The 26,757-nt window shown below is 40.6% G+C and overlaps 1 protein-coding gene across 4 annotated transcripts in view; it reads left to right on the forward strand.

Annotated features, from left to right (window-relative positions):
• The first annotated feature begins 1,974 nt into the window (after positions 1-1,974).
• The window catches only part of cntnap5l (contactin associated protein family member 5 like), an 81,459-nt gene continuing 56,676 nt past the window's right edge, over positions 1,975-26,757 (forward strand). For 3 of the 4 annotated variants that reach the window (XR_013795951.1, XM_079598132.1, XM_079598133.1), the window contains exon 1: positions 1,989-2,221. Coding sequence is in view for 3 of the 4 variants with exons in the window: in XM_079598132.1 (XP_079454258.1) it covers positions 2,143-2,221 (79 nt within the window). In the remaining variant the exon portion in view is untranslated. Of the gene's footprint in view, positions 2,222-26,757 lie in introns of all 4 variants that reach the window. The other variant, XM_079598131.1, reaches the window with a different exon arrangement.

The following is a 26,757-nucleotide window of genomic DNA, read 5'->3' on the forward strand; positions in this document are numbered from 1 at the left end:
CACGCTAGAAAATCAGTACTGATGTATTCAGACGTCTGACTATATGAGCATTTCTTTATGTGGAATAAGCGTCAGTTGGGGAAGCGAGACTGTGGAAGGTCTGTAGGTGTGACGTCTGTCGCAGTGACTATCCAACAAGTGAATAGTGGTCAGTTTAAATGGCAACATAAACAAAAGATAGACATTTAATAAAGACATGAAACAGGCCATTCATGCGCCATCAGATTTAATCTACTTCATTTCCTCACTTCTGTTTCTGCTATATTGAAGTGAATTGAACTCCAGCATGGAGTGGATGTCTCATGGCATTTCTCCCACACAGAGAAATTGCCCTCTACTCAAGCTCCACAGCAGGAGATCAGTCGGTCAGACCTGTTTTAATGAGACACACAGACAGGTCTATACGCATGTGTGAGAGCGACAGTGTATTAGAAAGTCGTGCTCACATCCTTGCTGCTCTTTACTCTGGAAAGGATCAAACAAACATGTCCTTCAGATATTTACACAGTCTGAAGCTCATGTTTTCTCAGGACACACACACACACACACAGTGGTAGTCCCCTAGTCTACCAGTGTCGTGGTGATTTCAGTTCACTCTCTGGCACGAAGGAACTCTCAATATCACAGTTCAGCATAATCCCTGATGATTTAAAGTATACCATAGAAATGACTTGTAACCCAGTGATCATATAAATATGAGTGGATCAGGAAAAGTCAGACAAATTTATGATTGATTTCCCTTTGAATATCAGGAGACAATCAAATGTAACAGTCATTAATAATTGTCACAATGGACTTAGTTGCTCGAGAAGATACATCTATTCTCGTATATGTATATGCTGCCTTCAAAAATCAATCTGGACTGCGTTTCCCAAAAGCACTGTAAGCCTAAATTGATCGTAGAGACCATTGGTGGTTGCAATTGTTATATGATAAATGTAGGTTTACGGTGGTTTTGGGAACAGTAAATCTCAAGAGAATCTCAAGTGAAGTGAAGCTAGCATTGACTCGGACGTGCCTTAATTCCATTTTACCTCGGGAATGCATCCTCCAAAAGCAGCATTTTTCAGCTGTTCGACTAAATATTATCGCCACATCATCACCAAAGTCCTCCCGTTCAGCAAAATAACAAACTGAACCGAACCCGTCCCTACCCGGACACCGGACATTCAAAATTATTTCCGAGTTCCAACTCTCTTTGCAGAACACACAATCCTTGCTCCCATCGTCTCCCCAATTTCCTCCTGCATAATCAGTTTTTCTTTTTCTCCTTTTCACTACAAATCTGCGCACAGACAATGTGGATTGCACGCTTTTTGCTAGCTATCATTTTTATTAACAATTTCAGTCTCGCGCATGGACTCTGGTCTCATGCACACGTCTCTATCTTATCACTTCTTGCGTGTGTTTGTTTGTGAAACGTAGTTTATGGACCAGATAGATGCCGATCCATCGTGCAGTGAACACATCAGCAACTGAATGTTACCCTGGCTGGCCCAGATAGTTGTGCAGTGTGACCTGACTACTTTGAAAATCGTGCAGTGTGAACTCGGCATAAAGTCGTTAACGTTATTTGTTTAGGTCGTTAAACGTTAAGTATTTAACGATGTTTTTTATGTCTGGGCCTTTAAAGTGGTAGGCCTAATGTAGGCTAATTAAATTGCAGACAGAGAGCTCTCGGATTTCATCAAAAATATCTTAATTTGTGTTCCGAAGAATGAATTGTCTTGCAGGTTTGGAACGACATGAGGGTGAGTAACGTCGTTAATTAATGACAGAATTTATTTTTTTAGGGGAATTAACCCTTTAACAAGAAAGAAAGACAGCTGTCTAGCTGTATGCACCACTTACATCCTCAAGCACATAGTGTGTGACTGTGACTGAGATCAGGAGAGAGAGAGAGAGAGAGAGAGAGAGAGAGAGAGAGAGAGAGAGAGCGAGCACGCGCTCGCGCAAGTGTTGGATCAGTCCTTCAGAGGGATCTGAGGAAACGGCGGGAGGCGCGTGCTCATTTGTGACTGCACCTCATTGTGGTGGGAGTCAAAACGCTACATTCACGAGACTTTTTAGGCTTTTCCCCTAACGGTTTTAACGGTCGGAGGTACCTCGGAAGCGTGGAGCAGAGTACTACTTTTTCCAAACATGAGATTCCACAACAGCATCGGAATGTTCTTCCTCACGACGTTGAGCGCGTTAACTTCTGTTTTATCTGCGAATAACTGTAAGTTCATTTTAATTATTCTATGAAATAATACTTTTAAACAGTATGTCAATCAATGTATTAAACCTTATCTATACACATCCAAACACTAGATATTTTTAATCCTGTCAACCTGCTCACATAATTAAAAAGCAGGATGCAGTTTGTAAGCAGCCAATATCAAAATTGCAGTGCTTTTTATACATTCATTATTAATAAATTAATATAGGCTGTATCTATAGTGTTTTGTATTTTATATAACTTCCATTAAAGCATTTTTTTGGATCATGATTTTAACGCATTCACTGAGATTTCCAGTTAAAGTCTGCTATAATTGTATACAATTTGTATAACTTTAATTGGGGTGTTGGAGGTCATGCTATCTTAATCTCACACATAAATGTCGTGAAAACTTCAGATAGGAGTCGGTTCCTATAAAGACACAGAAGTAATCACATCAAAAGAATAAGAAATAAAACAACTACTTTAATACCATAAAGTAGCGTAATATGCTGTAGCCTATATCCTCTAGCTCTCTCCCTCTCTCGCGCGCGCGCGGACACACACACACACACACACACACACACACACACACACACACACCAACCCGATCACACCCAGGCGTGAGCCGAGCAGAAAAACACTTATTGAAAAGTCAAGCACTGAGTTGTTCGCTCTCATTTACGATTTAATTTCATCAGTTTGGAAGCAAGCAATCAAGCGCGATGGGAGGAGTGCCACTCCAGAAACAAAAGCTTGCGATGATGTACATCTGCCGTGATCGAACAGCCTCCGATAGCTTACTCGCACGAAAGGATGCTGTGTATGTGTGTGTGTGTGTGTGTGTGTGTGTGTGTGTGTGTGTCAGGTGTTGTCTACGATGTCCCCATAAGAATAAACCGCACATCACCTACATTGAGGAGACTAGCAAACTGGGCAAATTAGGAGAATAGAAACGTACTAAATATTGTCTTGTAAAAATGCAATGTAGCCTATTGATGTTTAGGGATAATCTTCATTCTTTGTTCACAAACATCAGAGGGGTAATTTAACTTCTCGTACTGATAAATTGCCAGAGCTGAAACCTGACATCACCTACATTGGGGAGACTAGCAAGCTGTGCAAATTGGAAAAAAACAAATGTTGCTGAGCTCAGTATACAAGCATGTAATACACCATATTAGAAAAACAGATGTGTTTACTTATGAGGGGACTTTTTTATGTCCGCACTAATATAAAAACCTGGAAAAAACTATTTGGGATGGTCTTTACTTGGAAAGGTTGGCCAAAACATATTTGGTTTACACCCTTTAATCAACAAGTTTGAGTGAGGGTTAGTCTCTGTGTTTCTCTGTTTATCAAATGTCATAGCCTCCTTGTAAAAAACACTGAGTCTATGAGAAGTCACTATTGGTTAAGCCACTCAATATAGTGAAACCAATGTGTGGGTTTTGGGGTGCATTGAAAGACCATTAAAGGGATAGCACCTAAAAATTCAAATTCTTTCATCATTTAGCCTACTTACCCTCCAAACCTGTATGAATTTCTTTCTTCTGCTGAACACGATATTTTGATGAATGCTTGTAACCAAACAGTTGATGGCCCATTGACTTATGATGCAAATCTAAATGATGACAGAATTGTCATTTTTGGGTGAACTATCCCTTTAAACTGTGAGTGTGTTCGATTAGTGTGTGAGCATTTTAAAGGGTGCGGATTTTGCAGTATAGTCTGGAAATGTGATTGGTTTGGTGTGCACTAAAGCAGAGGTTTTCAAACTTTTTTTCATTACAAGTATCCTCCAATTATTTGAATTCCGATATGTGTGGCGCTGCCTTCTTAAAGTACAAAATCATCTTCCAGATGATATTTTCATGTACAGACCCATTTAAACTGTGTGGGTGAGGGAAGATAATTGTATCAAAATGTAATGGGTTTTAAACCGACATAGTTCTAAAGCCAAAGAAAATATTAAATCTGAAAAATATCACAAAAAAAATTATTGTAGCATATGTCCTGTATAGATATTAAAGTTCCGAAGCCGCTTTACATAAAATATTGCCTTGAAACACTGCTAAGTGACACAAATACAAACCACTGTACAGTACTTTCAAACGTACTGTATGTATTGAGATGAATCATTTATTTTCCACATAACTTGGCTACTGGATATATTTTGTATTATTTCTTATAAAAATATAAGATTTTTATATTTTCTCATGATTTCAAACCACTCGTTAGAAAGCAAAATAAAACTAATAATGTAAGATTTAGTAAATGTTACGTTTATTTATTAACAGTATATTTCTCTGAACATTTCTGTTGGACACCAGTTTGAAAACCTTTGCAATAAACCTTTGCAACGTGTGTTGGTTTGCAGGAGAGGATATAGGCTAGTCTGATTGGTGAGTGTTTTGGGCTCAGTGTGATTTTTAGTGTGCAGTAAGACAGTGCACGAGTGTGATGAGGTTATGTTTTGTTGGGGGAATGTGGAAAGCTGCTGTCTACGAGCAATCAGCACCGCCCATGTCAGGCAGTGGTGCTGCAGCTTCTGGAAGACAGAGAAGTGGCGTTTAACTCTCTCCCCGCTGAGAACAAAAGGCCTCTGCGGTTTTCAATCTGTCTCTCACAGACTTCAGTGGCCGCGAAACAGGTGTGCGAGTGATTGAACTCGTGGACCCTTGCCAGGAGAAAATAACTTTCCTTTAAATAAGTTGCACTTATAGGAAAAAAAAGTGCTCTGAAATAGACATCAACACTGAGATCAGGGCTATATGAAGAATCTCAGACAAAGCCCTAGAGTTTAGCAGCTGATTATTCTGGGAGAATGCTTTTAACAAAACTTGGGGTTTAGTGTTGTTGTTTTTAACACATTTCCTTTTCAGCATTCTGTAAATGAAGCAGCAATTATTCTAAGTAGCACTTTCACTTTGTAATGTGACTGCGTCTTCTTTCTGGCATCATATCACAGAAAAGCAAAATGAATTCAGTTCTTAATGGCAGTGAGATTTCTTTGTGAGGCATTTGCTAGGTGTTTACATATATTTCATATTGTTATCATTACACTGGTAGAGCAGTAGAGCAGTTTATCTTCCTGCACAGAATGTGCATCCATATTGTACATACGAGTCAAAATCTGCTAAGGGGTAATAATGGTAATTAACAGTTTTTAAAAAGTGATTTTTTTAAACTATTATTTACAACATCTGCATTTGCATGGGTTTAATTAAAATATTTTTGTTGTAGGCTAAGAGATAATAAAAACAACTTTGTGCTCCAAAACCCCTCCAGTCCTTTCCTGGTAAAAAATAAATAAACCTGATTTTCAAAAGTCAATGAATTTGCCAAGCCAAACATGTCAGTCTCTGAGCAACATGTAATTTATTTAATCCAGGAAATAAACTTAATTTCATAAAACAAGTATAATGAACTACGCAAAAAGCATTTAGAACGTCTCCTGCATGTTCTATAATTACCCAAAAATCAAATATAGTGTTTTCTTCATTTTGGTAATTTTAGATGAACTGTTAAAGTTCCTGTAAATTCAAAATTAAGTATGTGTTCTGAGTTTGTCACAGAAAAATTTGTTATTAGCCACCCAGCTAAATTTGAATGATAAAAAAAGCTGGCAAGTACATAAAATAAGCTATCAAAATCTTGAAAAAATTACCAGTGCCAAGAGTGGCTCAAACGCTGGGGGCGTGTCTGTCCGCTGGCTGCGCTGAAACCACGCCCACTCGCTACACTCAACTAGAGTTACTGTGGACTACCTGCTATAATCATAACATAAGCACACAAGGCAACTTACACTAATTGGTGGGCACGCACTGCCGATGATGGCACCAGTTGTCGGCGCGACGGGAGGATGAAGGCCGAGGCGGGAGATAGTCGGTTCGATCCTCAGCTCTCCATCAAGGTGGCTCTTCACAAAATTAATCCACCTCTTCTTGATGTGATCGTTTTTCGGAAATTTAAATAAGGACACCGATCTGTTTTGTAAATGATCGCATCCAGGTAGTACGCATTTCCGTGACGAAGGCATAGCTCTAGCAAACTGTAGGCGGTAGTAACTAATAGTACTGACAGTAACTCACGATTGAGCGGCGAACTGATGTGAATGGGCTCTATTGTTAATGGAGGGGCCGGCGTCAGTGGCTCCAATGCGTCATCAAGTAGGGGCGGGGCCAGGAGCTCAGGGGCTCCAGTGCGTCATCAAGCCACCGTTAAGGGTGCATTGTGTAAATTTTAGCAGCATCTAGTGGTGAGGTTGCGAATTGCAACCAACAGAAGTTACGGTGGCCGACAGGAAAAGATGTCGTCGTCTGAGACGGCAGAGAGTAGCCAGTAAGCAATGAGGTTTCTTTACAAAGATAAATGAAGAAATTATATTTACTTAATTGTTCAGTAAAATTATGTTATTGCTACTTGTTTATCATTGTGTCTGTTTTATTCACAATTTTAGCTAGCTTCTTTGCATGAAGAACAGCATAGTGACGAAACGCGCTTCTCCGTTTAGGGCTACTGTAGAAACATGACGGCGCAAAATGGCTATTTCAATGTAAGGGGACCTACAATGTGTATGTAGACAGAAATGGTTCAAACGGTTCATTATGTAAGCCGTCTTTATACACCACTGAAAACATAGTTATGTATATGATATTGCTTTTCTGTCAACAGATCCTCCTAAAAATTACACAATGCACCTTTAAATGAGTGATCTTGACATGAGTCCCTGTAGTCATCCAATTTGACTTCAATATGCTGATGTATTATTATAAACTTGACAGGTGATTTTTATAAAATGTTGTTTAAGAGATTAAGGCAATTATCAAAGGTTGATCAAATTTTGATCAATAAAATATGATATTGTTTTTACTTACATTTAATTACCCCTTAGCAGATTTTGACTCGTATACAAATTTCTTTAAGAAACATACTTACATTTGCCTACAGCTGTTGATGTAGATTAAGGAATTTAGGGAGCGAAGTCAGCCTGAATTATGCTCTGTCTGTGTGCTTCTGAGTCATGTTTACAGTTAGTGTTGCGTGTGTCTTGTGGGTGTTTATTTATGGAGCTGTTTTCAGTTGGTTTTCACTACATTCATGAAATGCTGAAGGGACATCGTGCTATATTTACAATCTTTTTTAGGCGTCACTCCAAATATTGAAGCTAGATTTTAAATTATGTAGCTTTTCAGCAGTGAGGCTATTTTATTGATTAAGTGGAGGGTAGAGCTGACAAACTCTAGTCTTGTTTTTCTGTTCGCCTTTCAGTAGTGGCTGGATTCACAGAAAAAAATACATTTAAAAAAAAGTGGGTCTCAAATTTGTGAGTGAAATCTGTGTACAAACATTTTCACAAAAACATATATATCATGATTCATCAATAACCTTATTTCTAAAATGTGTTGTAAATGTACAAATAAATGTATCAACTGAAACCACTCGCACACAAAATTAACATACTCTTGATGGCCTTATAAACATGTTAAAGTCATGAAATCAAAATTGACCCTATTACCTGTACTTTGTTAGCGCATATTACTAGTCTTGTGGTGAACAATTAATCCGTGCAAGTTAATACACAGAAAAAAATAGTTTGCCGTGGTAATCTTTAATCAAAATCTAAAAAACTTACTTCCGGTCTGAAATGGCGTTCCTTTTCTGATGACGTAGGTTTGACGGTTTGGGTTGAAAACGCTTAACCACTCCTCTCAAACTGTTAGTCTGCTATGAGCAGAGATGGATAGGAGGAGCGCTAGTAAAACCCTGCCCTCTGTTCAATATTCCCATACGTCACAACACTGGAGAAAAGTCGTTTGCACTTTAAGGTGAAATTTTAAACACAGATTTTATATCAGTAAAAGAGTAAGAAAAGGTGTATAGCTCAAGCTGCGAGGGAGCTCTGCATAAAGAAGACGCAGATACGTATACAGTTGGCTAGAGGTATGTAATGTCTATATAAAAGTTGCTTATTGCGTTTGAACTTGTTTTGATGATGCCACTCATGGCATTGCAGAGACTGTCATGTTTGCTGAGAGTGACGAAAGAAAAGGGTGTGCGGAAAGCCCTCAAATGGACATGGTTTAAGTGTGTTTTATGCAAATTACTTACCTGAGCACGCACGTGTTGTGAATTAGGCAAAACGTTTTTGTGAGAAGTTCAAATGTCCTTATAAATACGAATAGTGTAGGCAGCAATTATTAGTCAGTTAGACCCAATGTTGCAATTCTGGACAGGCAGAGTGTGTGGCAGTTCTTTCCCAAGACTCTCTGATCAACTCAATGAAAAACACCAAGTCTTTTTGCACTGCCTGCAGATTACAGTACTGTTCAGCACTTGGCATCATGTTTTTTTATGTGCTATATACTTTAGGTGGTTATTTCCTAAAGTCTGTCTGTTGAATTAATTTGCACTCTGTCTTTTTGCGCTCTCGCTAGTGTAAATGCACCCTGTATCTGTGTGTGTGTGTGAGTGAGTGTGATCCTGTGAATGGGTGCACTAATATATGCGGAATGTTACCGAAGTTATGTTGTAATTATAAAGTTAAAAACTCTTTTTTGAGTTTGACTCATTTTGGTAGAGTTGTTTTTACTGAAGTTTAACATTCATGACCAAAACCTGTTTGCATTTTCATTGTCCAAATAGTGAGAATTGGACCCTAAATAGCAGTTAAGAAGCATTTTATTTGTAACAATGTTTCATGATTCCGGACCCAGAAGTAGCAATACCAATTTCATGAATAAATCACTCTTTTGAGTCAGGTCTTTTTTAGTCAAACTGATTAGGAAAATTGGTTTGTGATTCAATGTGAATCATTTGGACAGTTCACTCATGCAGATTCGTTTGGAGTGGTTTCTCACTCAATAAAAGTTAAACATAAAATATACGAGCATATGTTATAATAACATGATTTAACACACACACACAGATACAGCGAGATATGAATCCTGTGGGACATGACAGAGGCTATACTGTACTCTCCTAATCCTCCATAAGGTATTCAATTAAAAAATGGCTTTCACCCTTAATTCCACTGCCTATTTTTTATCCTCCAACAGATCCAACTCTGTGTGCTAGTGTGCATGAGGGACTATCAGAGCAAAGCTGTGGAAATAAAGATTTTTTTTTCATAAATAATAATAATAATTGAATTAAATTAAAAGGGATTTTAGGGAATAAATAAATAAGAATGGTAATGATAGTTATGAAGGAATCAATTTAAACAATTTTAAAAAGTTATTTTATTTTAAAATGTGCATACATTCACTCTTATTCGTATATGTCTAATGTGGAAAACGCAAAAGTTTCTTGTCTTGTCACATTCATTTATAAATTACATGAATCATGATTGCCTATTTTCAATTCAAATTGGCATCACTGTCTTTCACATTTGTACCATAAAACAGTTGTTTATACTTAGCTATTATGTATTACATAATATATATATTACATATATTATATATATTATACATATATTACATAATGTACTATCTACTTACATCTTTCCACAAACTGTTGTGTTGTGACATTGACTGTAAGACCGCAAGACCTTCTTTGATCTGATTGGTCATCTCGAACATTTTGACATTGGCAAGCGCTATTAAACCGCTGTGGTAGAGCAGCCTACAACTTGCCTAACTTTTAAAACTTGTTTTCATCCTAACAACAAACAGCTTTACTCATTCAATATATAAATATAATTTGTATTATTCACAGCTCAGACAAAATCATTGGCTCTGGTCTACCCCCACTCCACCTATGATCCAAAGCACTAAAGGTTTGAAATGCAGCAGCAGATGAGCATAAATAATCACAAAATGCCCTGTGTAAAAATATGTGGAATATTTTGGCACTGACATCTGAAATAATCAAAATTCAGCTTGCCAAGAGATCAGTGTGATTGTTTTCTGCTGACCCTAAAGCTGAGGGTCCAATCAGTGTTGTCTGCAGGACGGCCCAGATGCTCAAATTCACAAGAAATTATTGTTAAAACTGGAGGATGCATTTATCAAAGAAAAAAAAAAGATGTACTGTAATATCTTTGATTTGACTGTGTCTGACTCCTCGTCATTGACCTCATCTTGACATTGTTTATTTCTCTTGGGAAATAAACAAAACTTATTATAAGTATTAGTATCATTAATTAATTTGTGCGCATAATGTTTTAATCTTTATTGGGTGGTGTTGCAAGACTGACAAATCTAGAGAATGCATACTGAACAAATATCTGCACTAGTAGTCATCATTAACTAGTACTAACTTTATTGATTACATTAAATAAATAGTCAGCATAAACTATTCACAATTTGCTCATTATAATTTGGCAGTGTTTACATATTACAGGTTATTTAATTTCTCCAAACACCCAAGACAAGTACAAGAATCTTGAGTTTTCAAAATAAACTCAATTACCTCTACAGACACTTAAATTGCTCTTCACTGCCAATAACGTCAGAGCTGCATATAGTCCGTGTCGTCCTAATAGCCGCAGTGTTTGTGAACTTTCCGAGGATCGGTGAAGCAAGGTGCTTACTGACTGCAGAAAGACATGTGTTTGGTGTTATGTACTGTCTCAGAGAATTGCTCATGTTAATTTATATTCAAGGTTGTTATATGCTGTAGTTACTTTTAAAAAAGGTTACAGCACCACTTCTATTTTAGATGTGGTTTGATGAATGTTCACTCTGTTTTGCTGCATCTCAGGGATTCTCATAGAATATCGTATTTAATTAAAAGGGACATAGTTGTTATGTTGTGTTCCCACATTAAGGTCCCAATAGACTGGTTTTCACATCCACAAGTGTCCCATTGATTTTTACAGGCTATTTTCTTAGCTCCTGCGAATTTTGCTATTCAGCCTTTGTCGTGTTAATAATTTAGCATATTGCTGGGCCTGTGCAGTTCTTGGTAATATTAGGTAAAAATTTTATATTAAGGACATCTTTGTTTACCTTCCTTTGAAATCTCTTTTTTGGCAAAAATAAATAAATAAATCACTGCCATAGACCACAGGTCTGATATGAGGGAATTATCCTATAGTCTATTTTTTTCTGTCTCTTGCTTTTAGTCGGTCTATCTCTGTATCTGATTTATCTGATATTCTAAGGATCCGGTCAGGTGGGGGAGTTGGCGAGAAGGCCCTCCCAGTCACACACAAATGGTGAGAGGACCCTCCCAGTCACACACAAATGAAGATCAAAAGCAGGCAGGCAGGGATTTACAGAGATTAAAGCAAAGTGAAGGACAAACAAAATCCTCCCGAGTTTTGATGAGGGGAAATTAAGGCCACGGCTCAGGATCGGATAAATACAAACAGAGCGCCTGCCAAATGACACATCTCAGACAGAAAACAAACAAACATGCACACACAAATAACATGTTTTCGGCTTTCATAATTCTGCTTCTCAAGTTTTTTTTTTTTTTTTTTTTTTTTAAGGCCAGGAGTTATTAATCAGGGAACAGAGAGCTTGATGAGATCACTTGGAGTTGAAGCATGTTTTATTATAACAATAAGAAGTATAAGAAGAATGTGTATTTTTATAATCAGTTTTAAATTTCTTAATATAACTGAATTTCATCATGCTATTTAGAGTAAGCATTATAGAAATAGCCTTTCCCAGCCTGCCCACTGAACAGAACACAATCATGATGTCATTAAAATAATTATTTTGTTACAATGAAATGAAAAATGGCATTATATCATTAGGATCTATTGTCATAAAAATACTGCTCATTGCTCAGTTCGACCTGTCCTGTGGTGTGATTACATGTAAAACAGCATTTTTCAAATTGTATTATAATTATTGTGAATTATCATTGACATTAAGAGAACACGTGAAATACTTTTCAAAAATTAACTTGTCTCACAGCAGGACCATTAGATCTTAATTAGAGATCAAAAACTTGATTTTAAAGTGTTAAAAATTTCATATTTAAAAAAAAAAGTCAGTTTGCCCACTACCCTTTCGCAGTTTTCGGAAAGAGATTTCAGATCCATTTCTGCGGTTTGAATCTCAGAGAATTTTATTATACTGTACATCAGATAATGGTATCTAAAGGGCCAAACAGAGTTATTTGTCAGGCAATCTTATCAAAGATCCTATTTACACTGCAAGTACTGCTGTCATTCCACTGGGAGATGATTTAAACAATGCCTGGCGGAAACACTGTGGAAACCCGTTAATCTGCCATTAATCTCCCACCTTAATCAGCGCTATCGTGGCGGCCCATCAGATGGGTGATCGATCCCGCAAGCTATAAATAGCTTAAAGCAGTGTGGGCTAAACAACTCTCTGACGTGATGTACGTTCATTAGACCTGGATGCTTGAGGTGTTTAGCACATCCTGTCCTTTCTGAGATAATCATAATCACTTCCTCTCTTTCACTTTATCCTGCATTGTTTACAGCTGTTGAAAACTGTCCTGTGATCCCTCTATACCAGGAGTCGGGAACCTGTTTTACATGAATTGACGTCAACCTCCAAATTAAATCTGTTATAGACCAATATGCAGTGGACCCAAAAAGTTTTTGTACACTTAAAAATGTAGAAATTTGCATCGCATACAGTGACAAAAAGCTTTTCTCAAAACTTCTCTGAGACAATTTTGCTATTGATTTTGACCAGCTGACCTCAAAGTTTTGCTTTTTGTTTTTATGCATGTATAAAATCAGCTATCAATCAATTTGGACTCTTTAAAAATTTGTGTTACATGTTGTGAACAAGTACTTTTTTATGAAATGCAAATTATTTTAGTAATACTTTATAGGGGTGGGAATCTTTTGGTACCTCACGATTAGATTTCAAATCGATTCTTGAGGTCACGATTCCATATGTGCATAGATTTGATTGTAGTTTACTATTTTGTGTTACTTTTCTTATTTAGCTGTGGTGGACAGTTTAATAGGTCTAGAAGGAAAAAAAATGTGAACCTTGAAGTTAATTTAGTTTTTCTTCCCATTTTAGTCAACCCAATATTATACAAATACCCTTTAAGCTGACAATCAATACAAAAATGTCATAAACATTAATGAAATGTTTGGGAACAGTTTATGAGGCTGCTAACTAACGTCCCTTTAAGAATGAATGCACGAATATATTTACACATCCGATTTTCTCCCATTTGTTTTCGTGTTTACGCGTAGGACATAACCGACTGTTTACATTGAATACTCCCCACAGTCCACATGATGTGCATTTTGACATAATTGTGTGTATAGCTGTGAAAGAGAACTGAATTTGTAATCGCATGCATGTGAGAGGCGCCAGCGCGAGCACCGCACTGAGTCTTTGTTCACGGCTTATTGTCATTAACGTCAATAACTGTAAGTAACTTTAAGTAGTACTGCGAAGTTAATGAAGTGTAACACTTTATAAAATCGATTTTTGAAATTTGTGAATTGATACAAATCGGTAGAAGATAGAATCGCGATTCATATATTAATAAAAAAAATTCCGCACCCCTAATACTTTATCTTCATTTTGAACAATTGTTTTAAATAATATGAAATCTATCTGCTTTTTGTGAAATAGCGTGGAAAGCAGGGCTATTGTAGTATTCAACATCCTTTATTGAAGTAGTATCCTCAGCAAAACAGAAGACCAAAGTGTGTAATTGCTGCAGCACTGCTGTGGCTGCGAGTAGGACTGCGCGACCCAGGACAGTAGATCCATTTCCTAGAGCGTTCCACTTTTTGTTCAGTGCAGATCAGTTTCTGGTTTGCGCAAGTTAATGGAGCGGATCACTGCGCTGCTCAGTGGGCCGTGAGGGTAAACAGATCCACTCTCCAGTGATTCGCACTGTGCGGTTCTGCTGTGTATTGCAGTTTCATCCCACTTTTGGAGTGTTTGGCTTCCCATAAAGCTTTATAACTCAATAAAACTGTCTGTGTGATTACAAAGAAGGATTGCTGAAAGATTTGTGCAGATATGATTGACTTCAGCATTTCTAAAATAAACAAATATACATAATATTCCTCTCTCCTCTGTTATTGCATGCATTCTAATGATTACACCTCCGTGTTCCAATGGCGGCAAACTTGCCTAAGTTCCTTGCCGATCCCGGCTTTATACTCTTTCTTGTTATTACCAGCATTCTCTTATTCTCTTCCTCTCATTTCACTTTGCCATTCCTGCCCTCTTTCTCACTTTTCTGTGTCCCCTGGACCACATGATTAAAGCACTCCTGCCCAGGACACATTGAGGATGCACAGTAATAATATCTGACCTTTTGAACAATGACCATGTGGATTCACTCTCAAGCAGGACAGAATGAAGAGTGCATCAGAGACACAGACCTGTCTGAGACGTCACTGACTCAGGCCCACCTTTCTTAGTCCTAAAATTCCACATAATGTCTGTCATTCAGCCACTTCAAAATGCTGCTGCTCCCGGGGTTATTTTGTGATGGAAAAATATAATTATATGCCAGTTGCTAGGCAAACACTTTACTCTACTGTGGTCTCTGTCATTATGTTGAGATGTGAACATGTGTGCATGTGCATACGGCTAAAAGAGAGGGAGAATGTAAAATTGTAGATGTGTTTTTTTATGTCGAAAGGTCATTGACGTGCTCCTGTAGATGACGGGGCTTGAAGAGAGCTGCTTTTGTTGTTTTAACCATGAAGGGCCATAAATCATTTTTGTGAAAGATAAAAGCGCACATTTTGATTGGTTGATGAGGTGAAAGTGTTCCAGCTGAGGATACTTATGAAGCCACCAACAATGGTGGATTTACAACAGGGTTTCTGAAGAACATTTCATTGTTCTTTTCAGTATGAATACTAAGCATGAATTGATATCACATAAACCATCCATCGAATGCTCAATAGTTCAATTGTATGCAATGACTGTTTAGGATATTTATTTAGTGGGATGGGTTCTCGTTATTTGGCTTGACCAGCGGTGCCCAATCCTGGAGATACTGCTTGTACCAGCTAAATAAGATCTCGAGGAACACTTAATTACAGACAGGTGTTTTGAAGCAGCGTTGGACAATGCTAGATCTCTATGAATAGAATTGTGCCTATACCTGAGCTAAACTTTTAGAAAATTCAGTTCATAAAGTTCCAATGAAATAGTTCCAATATTTTCTGTGACATGCATCAGAGTGAAGAAAAAGGTACTGGGACTTGGTTCTATGATTTAGTTTTTGATTGGATAGAGGCGGATTGAGTTGTTAGCTTGCAGTCGATTGAAAGGAAGGGGCGAAGTTTAAGCAGATTAAATGATTGCATATGTCACCAGAGAGAAGTCTGTTGTTTCACTGGAAGGTAGTCAATGTTTTGATTAAGAATTACAAGGTAATTTTTTGAATGAAACATAAACATAGCAAAAAACCTATACGTACAATAAGATCAATAGCTGCTAACATAGGGTGAATTTTCATTTTATGTGGATCATTTCGATTCAGTGATTCTCGAAACGGCTTACAGTGGCAGACTCTGACCACGTTTGCTCTGAAGTTATCTGTCAATGCAAGTCTATGAATTGGTTTGTGTTGATAAAATACCTCTTGTTTTTCAGCTAGGTTCAACTGTCTACATTTTAATAAATGTGTTTGATATCTTTCTTAGGAAGAAAAACAGAATTGACAGGAATCGTCTGCATTATTCATATAAAGAACTGTAATAAAACAGTACTCATCAATATATTTTTGAAGGTATCAGCCATGTTTTGAAATATAAAGCTAGTTATTTAGTTTTAAAGGGGTTGCTTGAATGAGGCTAATGCAGAATTAAATATATATGACAGGATCTGTAAAATATGTATAGAATTTCAAAGAATATTCACTTGCTCAGCTTTTGTAGTGATTGTCAGTTTCTCTCAAAATGGGTCAACAAGCATCTGAATAAAGCCTGCTGGATCAGTTTTCGCAGAGTATCGTCCTATTCTTAGCTCTTGTTCGTTTGTTGACTCCGCATGTAATGTTTCAAAATCTTGAGTGGGATTATTAGTTTGTGTAAGTCCATCCCTAGTCTGTGTTTACAGTAATTAAACATTAGTCCAATTTTATGTGCCCTTATCATCCGTAACATCTTGAGGTCTAGACACTCCATTGGGAAATTATTTGTTTAATGAAAAAATCCTGTTAGAAATATTGCTGGAGTCAACAAGACCTCCAGTGTGTTTAAAATCCTGACACTGCCTGTTTATTAATTTCCCACACAAAAAAAAGGGGCCTGATAACTTTCAGGACATGTGAAAGTTCTGAATTATGTGCTTCAGCGAAATTCATAAGGTCCTGAATTCAGACGTGAAATATTTTGTTGTCCTCATCAAATGATGTCATACCCTTGAGGGTGTCACATAAACGTCAGGTATATCATTTGCAATCTCTGAGGTTGTATTTCAGTGCAAACAAATCAACCTCAGATGAACTTTGCAGAACATCTAGGACACTTCATCACTTTCTTCAGTGAACTTTCTTAAAATGCTACTTATTACTGTAGGAGTAAATCTGAAGGGGGTGCTGTGTGTCATTTGCTCAGCTGAGAGTGAAAGGACGATGCCGCAGCTGTTCTCTCTGATGCAGCGGAGAGCACTGCTGACTCAGATTATGGCTCCCTTATGGTGGCAATAACACATGTGAGCCCCCTCACAATGGCGAGACTTCTCTCTTTTCTCATTAAGTTGAAGAGAAAGTGGGAGTGTGTACGTGTGAGATGGAGAGAAAGGAGGAGGAAAACAGAAAATGAAGAGTGGGTGAACAGAAAGGTAGGCGAGATTGAGGAGTAGAGAACAAAAGAGATGGAGAGATGGCTATTGGGAGCGTCAAAATTGGGAGTAGGCAATTCAATGTCAAATGAGTGATTGCCAGGCAAAATGTTGCCACGAATGCAAAGGCCCTCTAAATAAGGATATATTTTTACCTTGGTCCATGGAGAGTGCTGCAAAGTGCTTACGCTGCTGAAACAGGAGAGAGCTTTAAAATGCTCCCTGGACACAGCTAATGGTTCCCTAACCTGCTGTTCATTGTTTTGTTATTCTGACGATACATGCATATTCTGGAAGCTTGAGACTAATGTGTTTGGGCTGTCGAGCTGCGGTTCATTAGAGTTCTTTTGATCTGTGCGTTTCTGTTGAGAAGGCCATTGAAGGATGCAAGAAAAGCAAATTACGGCATGTTATTTACCTTTAAAGTACTGTAGCACCATCGCCAGATGTTGATAGATAAGGCATACATGTTCTATTTTGTTGACTTATTGCAGGACTAAAAGGTTTCTTGACATTTTGCTAAACTCAGACGAAACACAGGTTTTGTGATTTACTGCATTCCATAGTGTCTTCCCTTCTTTTTCAACACATTAACGTTTGCTGAAAGCTTTTAGCTGATTCTGTGCGTAGATAAGAGCATACATCCCGGGGTTCTTTAATTTAATTATCGCGTCTGTTTTATTTCACAGGGACGCCCGCAGTGAGATTTCCTTTCATGTATTGTTATAAGCCGAACACGCAAACATGTTTTACACCCCAGGAGGTCAAACAGGTCACACACGTATCTCGCCCGTCTCACACACACACGCCCGGTGGGGGCAACAGCAGACACACACACGCACATAATTCTAATAGTGAGAAAAACGTTGTTTTGTGAGAATGCAACATTCTGTTTGAAACGGCGATTAACAAGCATGCAGAATCTGACGTAGAATGCGCTTTTGCCGGATTAAAACAACCAATAGAAACGCATAATACCTAAAAATCATTATAGTTCCCTTTTTCATTATCTAAACTCTAGCATATTTGGTATGGTCACAAATCAGGAAATTAGACGAATTCGAATCTGTTTTGAGAAACAAGTTATTATGCATTATGAAACATTTATTGAAGTGTAGAATAATGTCAGAATAAAACTCCGGGCCTCCCCACGCGCTGAATAGGCGTGACGTTCAGACAAAGGAAATCTTGGCGCCACAAAATTCCCACTCGTGATTGGCTCCCAGACTCAGAATGGGCGTGCTCCGGTTTCATTCATATTTTGGAGACGAGCCAAAGTTAGTTAGTTCTTTCTCTAGTTCTTCACTTCCGCTCTTCAATTCTAGTTTTCCACTCTAGTCTCCAAACTCTAGTCTAACGGCTAGGTTCGCTAACTCATAGCTTTAACTTAGCTTCAGAGAGCCTTGCTCTCCGTTTACTTTCCGTTTCTAAGACTAAGTCTTTATTTTTATACAAGTTTAAAGCTACTTCCTTGATCCAGCGTTTTAACGAACGAAAGCTTAGCGTTTCCACCCTGCGTCAAAACGACCACGCACGCAACCCGGAAGCCCGCGAGATTCCAAAGGAACAGCGCACGCACCAGACGACTTTCCAACGACAACACAGTAGGCTAATTCTGAATCTGATCTTGAAACAAAGCTAGTTAAGGTTGTCTGAGAAATCCTCCGGTCTCTTGATTATTGAAAAGTATTCCTTAAACTGTGTACTCTCTCTCTCTCTCTCTCATACCTCACTCTCTCTCTCTCTCTCTCTCTCTCCATCTCTTGGGGAATCCCGTGTTTATATATATACACGCTACTTAATCGTTTTATAATCATTTGTTTTGTTTATGCATATTGTTATACTCTTGATCGTGTAACCTACGTACTTTTAAATTGTCTTTTATTAAACTTCATTGTAATCTTCGTCTGAAGTTGTGTTTTATGAATCCACAATCTGAAATCCCTGAAAATTAGATTTTCTATGCTACCTTGTTAAAAACGCTCTACCATACTTTTAAACATTGCATAGTTTAAATATTTCCGATCTGATCTCTTGAAGAGTAAATTGTATCCATTATGGCCAGATGGATGTGATTGTACTTGCCAAGAGCTAAACGGATCGAAGTGTCGAGGTAAATATTATTATGTATACGCATTAGTGGTTAAAATCGTAATTCCAAGTACGACTGATTAAAATCATTCCCCTTTCCTGTATGAATTAGTATCACGAGTAAATCGGATGCATATTCATATCGGTTCAAGGCGGTACAAGCCCATATTTAGAACCATTTTATAGCGTATGCAAATAATATTCATCAAAACCATGATTATTTAATTTCCCATTTGAGTGCTAATTTCCCCAATTTATACTCAAAGTCAATATTACTACATTTAATGGTGGAGGATGCGGGCAATTTTCAAATTTCAGTGTGGATTCATATGCATATTGTATTCAGATGTGATTTGTGAATATTAATAATTGTACAACCGTAAAGTTTTGCATTAAGTCGACTCCAAGCAGAAGCTTGTGAAACACAGCACCGCTGGCAGAGAATCTAAACGAATTATCTCCCAGCTCTCCTGTGTGTTACAGTATTAAAAAACTGTCCAGTTAAATGTGCAGAAAAAAAACTCTGACACAACTGTGTACACTTTTTATACTGTTTAATTACGTTTTTAAGAACGACGAAATCTTCTTAGTAAACGTTTAAACCGGTAAAGATAAGACCTTCAGAAGCGATGTTCCTTCTGTAAAAAGGCACTATTATAAGCTAGCTAACGTGGACTCGAGTAAAAGCGTATGGACTAGCTACCCGTGATAAGCTCTTATTTCGTTTCCCGTTGTGTCCGTGCGGCAATACGCGCAAAAGGACGATCGTGGTGTTTTCTAGGGTAAATAGGAACTCCTCGTATTGATTTGACTGTGAAGAAAACCAGTAAATGCTTGTAATTTATGCACGCTGTAAATTGTCTTGGTAAAAAGCAGATACTACTGTAAACTGTGTACAGGGCTCGAGCGCGCCATCGCGTGGCATAAAACAGCTCATGCAAGTTTATAGCGTCTCTCTCTGAACTTTAACCCCACGTGTCTGTGACGTAATTCTGTGAGCAGAACTGCGCCATCGCGTGGTTGAAACAGTGAAGTGCATGCTTTCAAATTATTGTCTTCTGAACTTTGATCCCACTAGTCGGTGACGTCATTCTGTGAGCAGAAGGGCGCCATCGCGTGGAGGTAACTCGCAAGTGCAAGCTAATCAGTTTTTCCTTTGAAACTCTAACAACAGTTTCTAACTGTTAGCGAAAGTGCGCCATCGCGTGGACGATAGAGGTTAAGACAATTTTTGCTCTTCCAAATTAAACTTAGAGGTTAGTGAATGAACTGTTTAAATACAGATCCGAACTTAAAGCTGTTTATTTCGAAAAACAAACTTTTCTGTTTTGGATTGAGGCAGTTTATGCGAGTTTGTTTCAACAAAGTGAATTAAATTTCAGCCATAAACCCCTCAAGCCAAACATTTTCTCAGAACTTTCTCTTTGCAATCTTATCTCTGAACCTTCTGAGTTTATCTGTCTCAGCTAATAACTTCTAATGACTTCAGGTTGTGATGATTATTGTCTGAAACTATTATAACTCTTTGAAATATCTTTATTTCACTGTTTTGGTTGGTTTTGTTTTGGTTTGTTTGTTTGTTTGTTTTCTCCAAGTGCATTTAGACTTGAGGTGAAAGACAGGTACCCATTCCCCAGTCCGTCAAAAGCCCACCTGAAAGAGAAGCGCCCCCTGGTGTTGACATCATTCTCCAGTCTGGCTATCAGCCTTCTATCAACTGCATGCTGTGTTAATCCAACCTATACCTCTTCCCTTTCAGGATTTTATAATCATTTCATTAAGGAATATTATAAAACCAATATAATTTCTGTGAAATTTCCCAGGCTTACTTAGATTTGATTTAAACACATTTTTCAATTGTGTTAAACAAACTAGGTGAACCACTGGAGAAGAGAAGTAACCCTTAGTGGTCCCCGCAGTCCACTCCCGCAGCCTAAACGCCGACCACTCCTTGTTTCAACGACCTCGGTTATTGTCCAATTTGGGTCAGGCTAAGTTTCAATTTTTGTTTGTTGATTTTACCCCTGTTATTGTTTCTTTTCAGGTTAGATTAATTTTCTCAAATTAATTTTAAAATCTAAGAGTTTTTTTTGTTTAGTCCATTTCTAGTTATTTCCCCCGCAGAAATTTCTCAGTCTGGTCAAGCAAAAAAACCCTTTTAGCCTTGAAGCTTATTATCTCTCCTGTGTATGTTCATAGGTACGATCCCAGTATCTGTGGTGAAGCGAGGGAGCCGGGCCGATCTCCGTGAGTGTGATTCCTGACTGGTGCTAACAGCATTTCGGCCGTGGTGGGACTCGCGAGTCCTTTCAATCTCTAACCTACTGCTGCGGCACGCAAGAGCTAACCTTGAACCCACAACTCTGAAGGGTCAGTCAAGCCAAACCGTTTCAATTTTGGGAGTTAATCCATCCGGGGCCCAAAGGGGCCACTCCGGCTTCGCTGGAGGGTTCGGAAAGACACCCAAGTTTTGTTGCATAAGGCTGGCTGATACCTCAGAGGCGCCGGGGGCTTCAAGGCAAAGTGTCTTGTTTGAGAGGGCGCAGCAGGGGAAGTAGAGTAACGAAAAGGATCCGGGGCTCACTGCGGAGGAGTGTCTGGAGGCACTGGAAAAGGTTGACTCGCTCCGGAGGCCGACTGGTGTGACCTCAAACTCCCACAGGTAAACTGACATTGAGTAAAATACACCCATTTATTATAGGCTCCCGAATACTAGGTATTCTCCCGTAGCATATTTTAAGTGTCTATTTCACTCTTCTTCCCTACGATATACACCCCTCTTAGGTTTCCTGCCCCAAAAGCTGCGAACCTGACACCCCTATCACCATCTCTAACAGAGAAGTGTAGCTGAAGGCCCCCTTTAAAACCAATAACACCCACTGTGACACTAGTTGCCACCCTTTATAACAGACCAACCAAGTTTAGGTTCTTTTAGTGCACTGAGATTTTGTTCTGTTTTGTTTTGTTCTGTTGATTTTGTTTCCTTTCAGTTACCAAGAGACCTGAGGAACTAAATAGTCAACCAGCTAAGCCAGACTACCGCCTGGCGACTCTATTGTGGGCCCTAGCCTATCCGTGCATTGGCCCCTCCTAACTGTCTGAAAGTCAGTTAGCCAAATTTACTATAGACGGCCCCGCCGTACTATAACCTAGTAGCCTGCCTACAAGTGTGCGATTGGTCTTGTCTGTGTGTGTGTTTGTTGTGTTTCTCTCGCCGCAGTGAGCCATAATGTCGCGTACCAGCAGCCCAGCAGCCCATTGGCGGGACCTGGACGCGTGGCTACGAGCCATGACAGCCAGCTCCCTGCCCCAAGCAGCGGACCTGTCGACTCTCACCAGAGAACAGCTGGACAACGACCTGGACCTGCTCGTGACTCACGACCCCACACACCCCTATGGCGCTAAAGAGTGGTCCCGACTCGTCGGAAGCGTGGCCCATAATCTCCTGAGCCAAGCCCAACTTGCAGAGAAGGACAACACCCTTCTTCAGGAGGACAACGCCAAGCTAAAGGAGGAAGCTGCACAGTTGAAACTGCAGCTGGAGGACGCTCGTCGGCAAAAGGACCAAGTGCAAAGTCGTCTGGAGGAGCTACAAGAGGAGCTCAACGAGGAGGACGACACCAGCGCCGATCAGCATCAGGATCTACAGCAACTTCAAGAGGCCATGGAAAACCTGCGCCTAGAGACCAAAGAGCAAGTGGACGCCGAAAAACGCATCTCGGCGGAACTGCATGATGAAGTGCAGCGTGGAGCTACTATTCTGGAAAGAGCAGAGACTGCCCTAAGAGACAGAACCGCAAAATTCAGAGCGTGTGAAAAGCATTTACACACTGCCAAAGCTGAAATTTCCGAACTTTTGAAACAAAGACAGTTCCTCAAAGATGAACTTGACAGTGCCCAGACAGAGCTCGCATACTCATACAAGCTTCAAGGTGAGCCGGGGGGAGACACACACTACACTCCGTCTCCCCTCCACAGCCACGCCCCACCTCTCAGCCACACACCCAAAGCTGAAGGGGGCGACGTTGGGAACAGTCAGGTCCCCACCCAGACGGGACGGGCTGTTTCCCATAACTCCTACTCCAAGAACCTTGACAAGCTGGCAAGGAACATTCCACAGTTCTCGCCACAGCCAACAGGTGGTAGTGACATTCATTTGTACTTGCAAGATGTGGAGTTTCATCTACAAACAATTCCCGACGTCACAGACTGGGACAAACTGTACCTCCTCCGGATTACGTCTAGCCGTGACGTACGGAGCTTCCTGGATCGACAACCAGACACTGTCAAAATGGACTACAAACAGCTACGCCAAGCTCTGGTCCGTGAGTTTTCTGATCCAGACACAGACCAGGGGTTCATCAAGGCACTGGACGTCAAGCAAGCCAGGCTGGAAACCCCGCAAGCCTACTACAACAGACTCAGACAGTCCTACTTCGGAGCCCTGAATGAGTCTCACATGGAGGAAGATGTGAATTTCAGAACTTTGTTCCTAAGAAACTTGCACCCAACCATTAGCCATCACCTGGGTGTGCTAGCATGCCCTAAGACTATGAACACACAGCAACTCCGTGATTTAGCCCACAAGGCTTATATTAAGCAGAAAACTGCTTCTGAAAAGACTAAAATTCCCACTGTTTACGCTGTATCTCAGCCCTTTCCAGAACTTCCACTAGAGGGCGCCAAACAGCACAACTACAAGTCTGCCAACAGAGAGTCAAGACCGTTTCAAGCCAGCAGAGGGCAGCGTGGTCGTGGAGGGGGTCACACCAGACAGCGCCAAGACCGTGTCGATGAATTCTGTGACCGGCCCAGGCCTGCTCACCATCAACAAGGTGAGAACACCTGGGATCAAAGCCGGCGACCCAAGAAACGCCAACCAGCCTCTCCCCGAACCACAAGCCCCGAGAATCGTCCACAGAGTCCCGCTCAACGACGTGGTGGTAAGCTCAAGCCAGAGCCCACCTCCAAAGGTAACAACACCGCTGCAGCTGACTCAGCTGAACTTCTAGACATGCTGAGAGAATTCCTGAAAAAGAATTCTCAGAAGGATGACAAACGGAAGCCGGACTCTGCATGACTACCTCCAAAGCCTGAAACCAACACTGCTAACCTCTTTCCTCCTATTGACCCAGAACTGCAGAACACAGTTCACCACTCACAGACTTTTGAACCCACTGTTTCACCACAAAATGACACTTCCAGTGCCAATCAACAGCTGACAGAACCTCAAGAAACTGTTTACTGTCAAAAGACTTTTGAACCCACTGTTTCCCCACAAAATGACACTTCCAGTGCCAACCAACAGCTGACAGAACCACAAGAAACTGTTTACTGTCAAAAGACTCTGACACACACTGTTGTCCCACTCAATGACAGCACATGTGACACCAAACTGACAGCTGACAGCTGTCATGTTCCTGCCAACATACCAGACAGTGCTGTTTTGCTCATCTGCACCCACTACGAGCAACACAAGTCACACCCTCACTGCCTAGCGATCGATACCCACACACCAAAGCTCCTGGGTAATCTGATCGAAAAGGGAGTGGCCCGTAAGCTGTATCTCACCATCACCCTGGAACGAGAGATGCGACTCGAAGCCCTGGTTGACACAGGCTCCGACCTCACGCTGATTTCGGCTCAGCTGTTTGAAAAACTCAAATCTGAAGCCCGAAGACAAAATCGAACTCTCAATTCCCACACCTGTGAGATGAATGTGCAATCGTACAGCCAAAATGACATTCAGCTACGAAACATCGCTCCCATTCATCTGACCATAGGTCCGATGAGTCTGGTACATCCCATATATGTGTCTCCCATGAACAATCACCCACTTCTCATTGGCAAAGATCTGCTGGATCGATTCGAGCCGTTACTGGACTTCAAGCAACTAAAGGTATGGGCTCAAGTGCGTGCACCTCTGCCACTCCAGCCACACCAGTCTGGTGACCCAGACAGTGAGGTCAACGAGGTCACGGAGACTGCCACAGCGACGGACTGTCAGTCCCCAGAGTTCCCGGGAACTTCCCAAACTTCCCAGCACAGCTCAAGTTCAAAACTCTGCACTTTCAAAGCCAACCTCAACTCTGACATCTACTGTCCCAAGGTCAAGTCCAGCCTGCAGTTACAAGATGTCACCACAACAGACATTGTCCTTGCCCTGCATGCTGACAACTCAGCCATCAGCCTGTCACTCTTCAATACCATCATTGAAAGCACACCAGACTTACCATTCGCCAGCAAACGCACACGCTTTCCCCTGAACTCTCAGTCATTATCCATGACAACAGCAAAAGGGATATGCGCCTTGCATCTGAAATGGAACCACCGGTGGCTGACACACTACTTCCTGGTCCTGCCGGACCCACCCCATGATGCTTACATCGGAGCAGACCTGTTGGTACGCCTAAGGGCTCAAATAGACATTGTGAATGAAGTAATATGGGCCCCATTGACTTTGCAAACACCCAAGCCCATTGTCTATGATAATCTCCTGTCAGGGCAAACCATTCCTGAAGTGTGCACCTTGATTAATGAACAGGAAGCCGCAGTACCCGCTTACACCAAAGGGGTCGCTGTCCGACTTAACTTGCGTTGTGGTCAAACTCTCAACCACACGCTGGGTTACTTCCAGCCATCCCCTGAATGTGTGGAACTCGGACTCACACTTGAAGCAACACCACTCACTGAAGTGTCTTCCCGTGTACTCTACATCCTGTTCAACAACTGCACAGCCACTGACATTTGCATTCCCAGAGCCTTTCGGCTGGGATGGCTAATCAGCCAAGACTTTCATGACTTTGAACTTGTGTTACCTGTCATTGGGCCTATTCCACAGGCACTGCTGACGGAAAGGCATCCACACGACACACTACTCACTGCACCCTTTCAGTTCATCGCCATCACATCTGTCATGTCAATACCAAAAGAACAGGTATGCCGAACCGAGCTCACAGAGGATCAACACCTCTCTGTGTACACAGTCTCCCACCAGCAGGCCACTGAGACTGATGCACCGGCACCTCTTGACACTACTGACAGCTTTGAAACTCAAGTGCAGCAAATTCTACAGAACGCCAACGCGCTCCACAATGACACGGACCGTCAAAACCTCCGACAAGTCCTTTACAAGTTCAAAGACTCCTTTGCACAAGACTCTTTAGACTGTGGGCTCACCACCCTGCACACGGTGCGTATACCCACACCCCCTGAGGCTCCTCCCACCTTTGTCAAGCAGTATAAAATTCCCATAGCCTCACACGAGCCAGTACAAGAAATCATCGACTCCATGATGGAAAAGGGTGTTATTCGTCACTGCAACTCTACTTATAGTGCCCCCATCTGGCCCGTTTTGAAACCTAACGGCAAATGGAGACCAACCATTGACTATAGACAATTGAACAAACAGGTGCCATTGTCAAGATGGCCCATGACCCAGCTTGAACAGGAAATTCCCAGAATCAGAGGAGCTAACATCTTTTCTACCCTCGATGTGGCCTCGGGGTTCTGGACCATTCCGGTGCATCCGGACGACCAACACAAGCTGGCATTCACTTTTGGCAACAGACAGTTCACCTTCAACAGGTGCCCGTTTGGTTACGCCAACTCACCTGCTGAGTTCAACATCTTCCTGAACAAAGCCTGCCCCGACGCTAGAGTGAGAGGTAACTTGATTTACGTCGATGACGTGCTTATGAAAAGCGCAACTGTGGCCGACCACCTGAACGAGATTGACCATGTTTTAAA

This window comes from Phoxinus phoxinus (genome assembly GCF_949152265.1).
Source record: "Phoxinus phoxinus genome assembly, chromosome: 22".
NCBI lineage: Eukaryota > Metazoa > Chordata > Actinopteri > Cypriniformes > Leuciscidae > Phoxinus > Phoxinus phoxinus.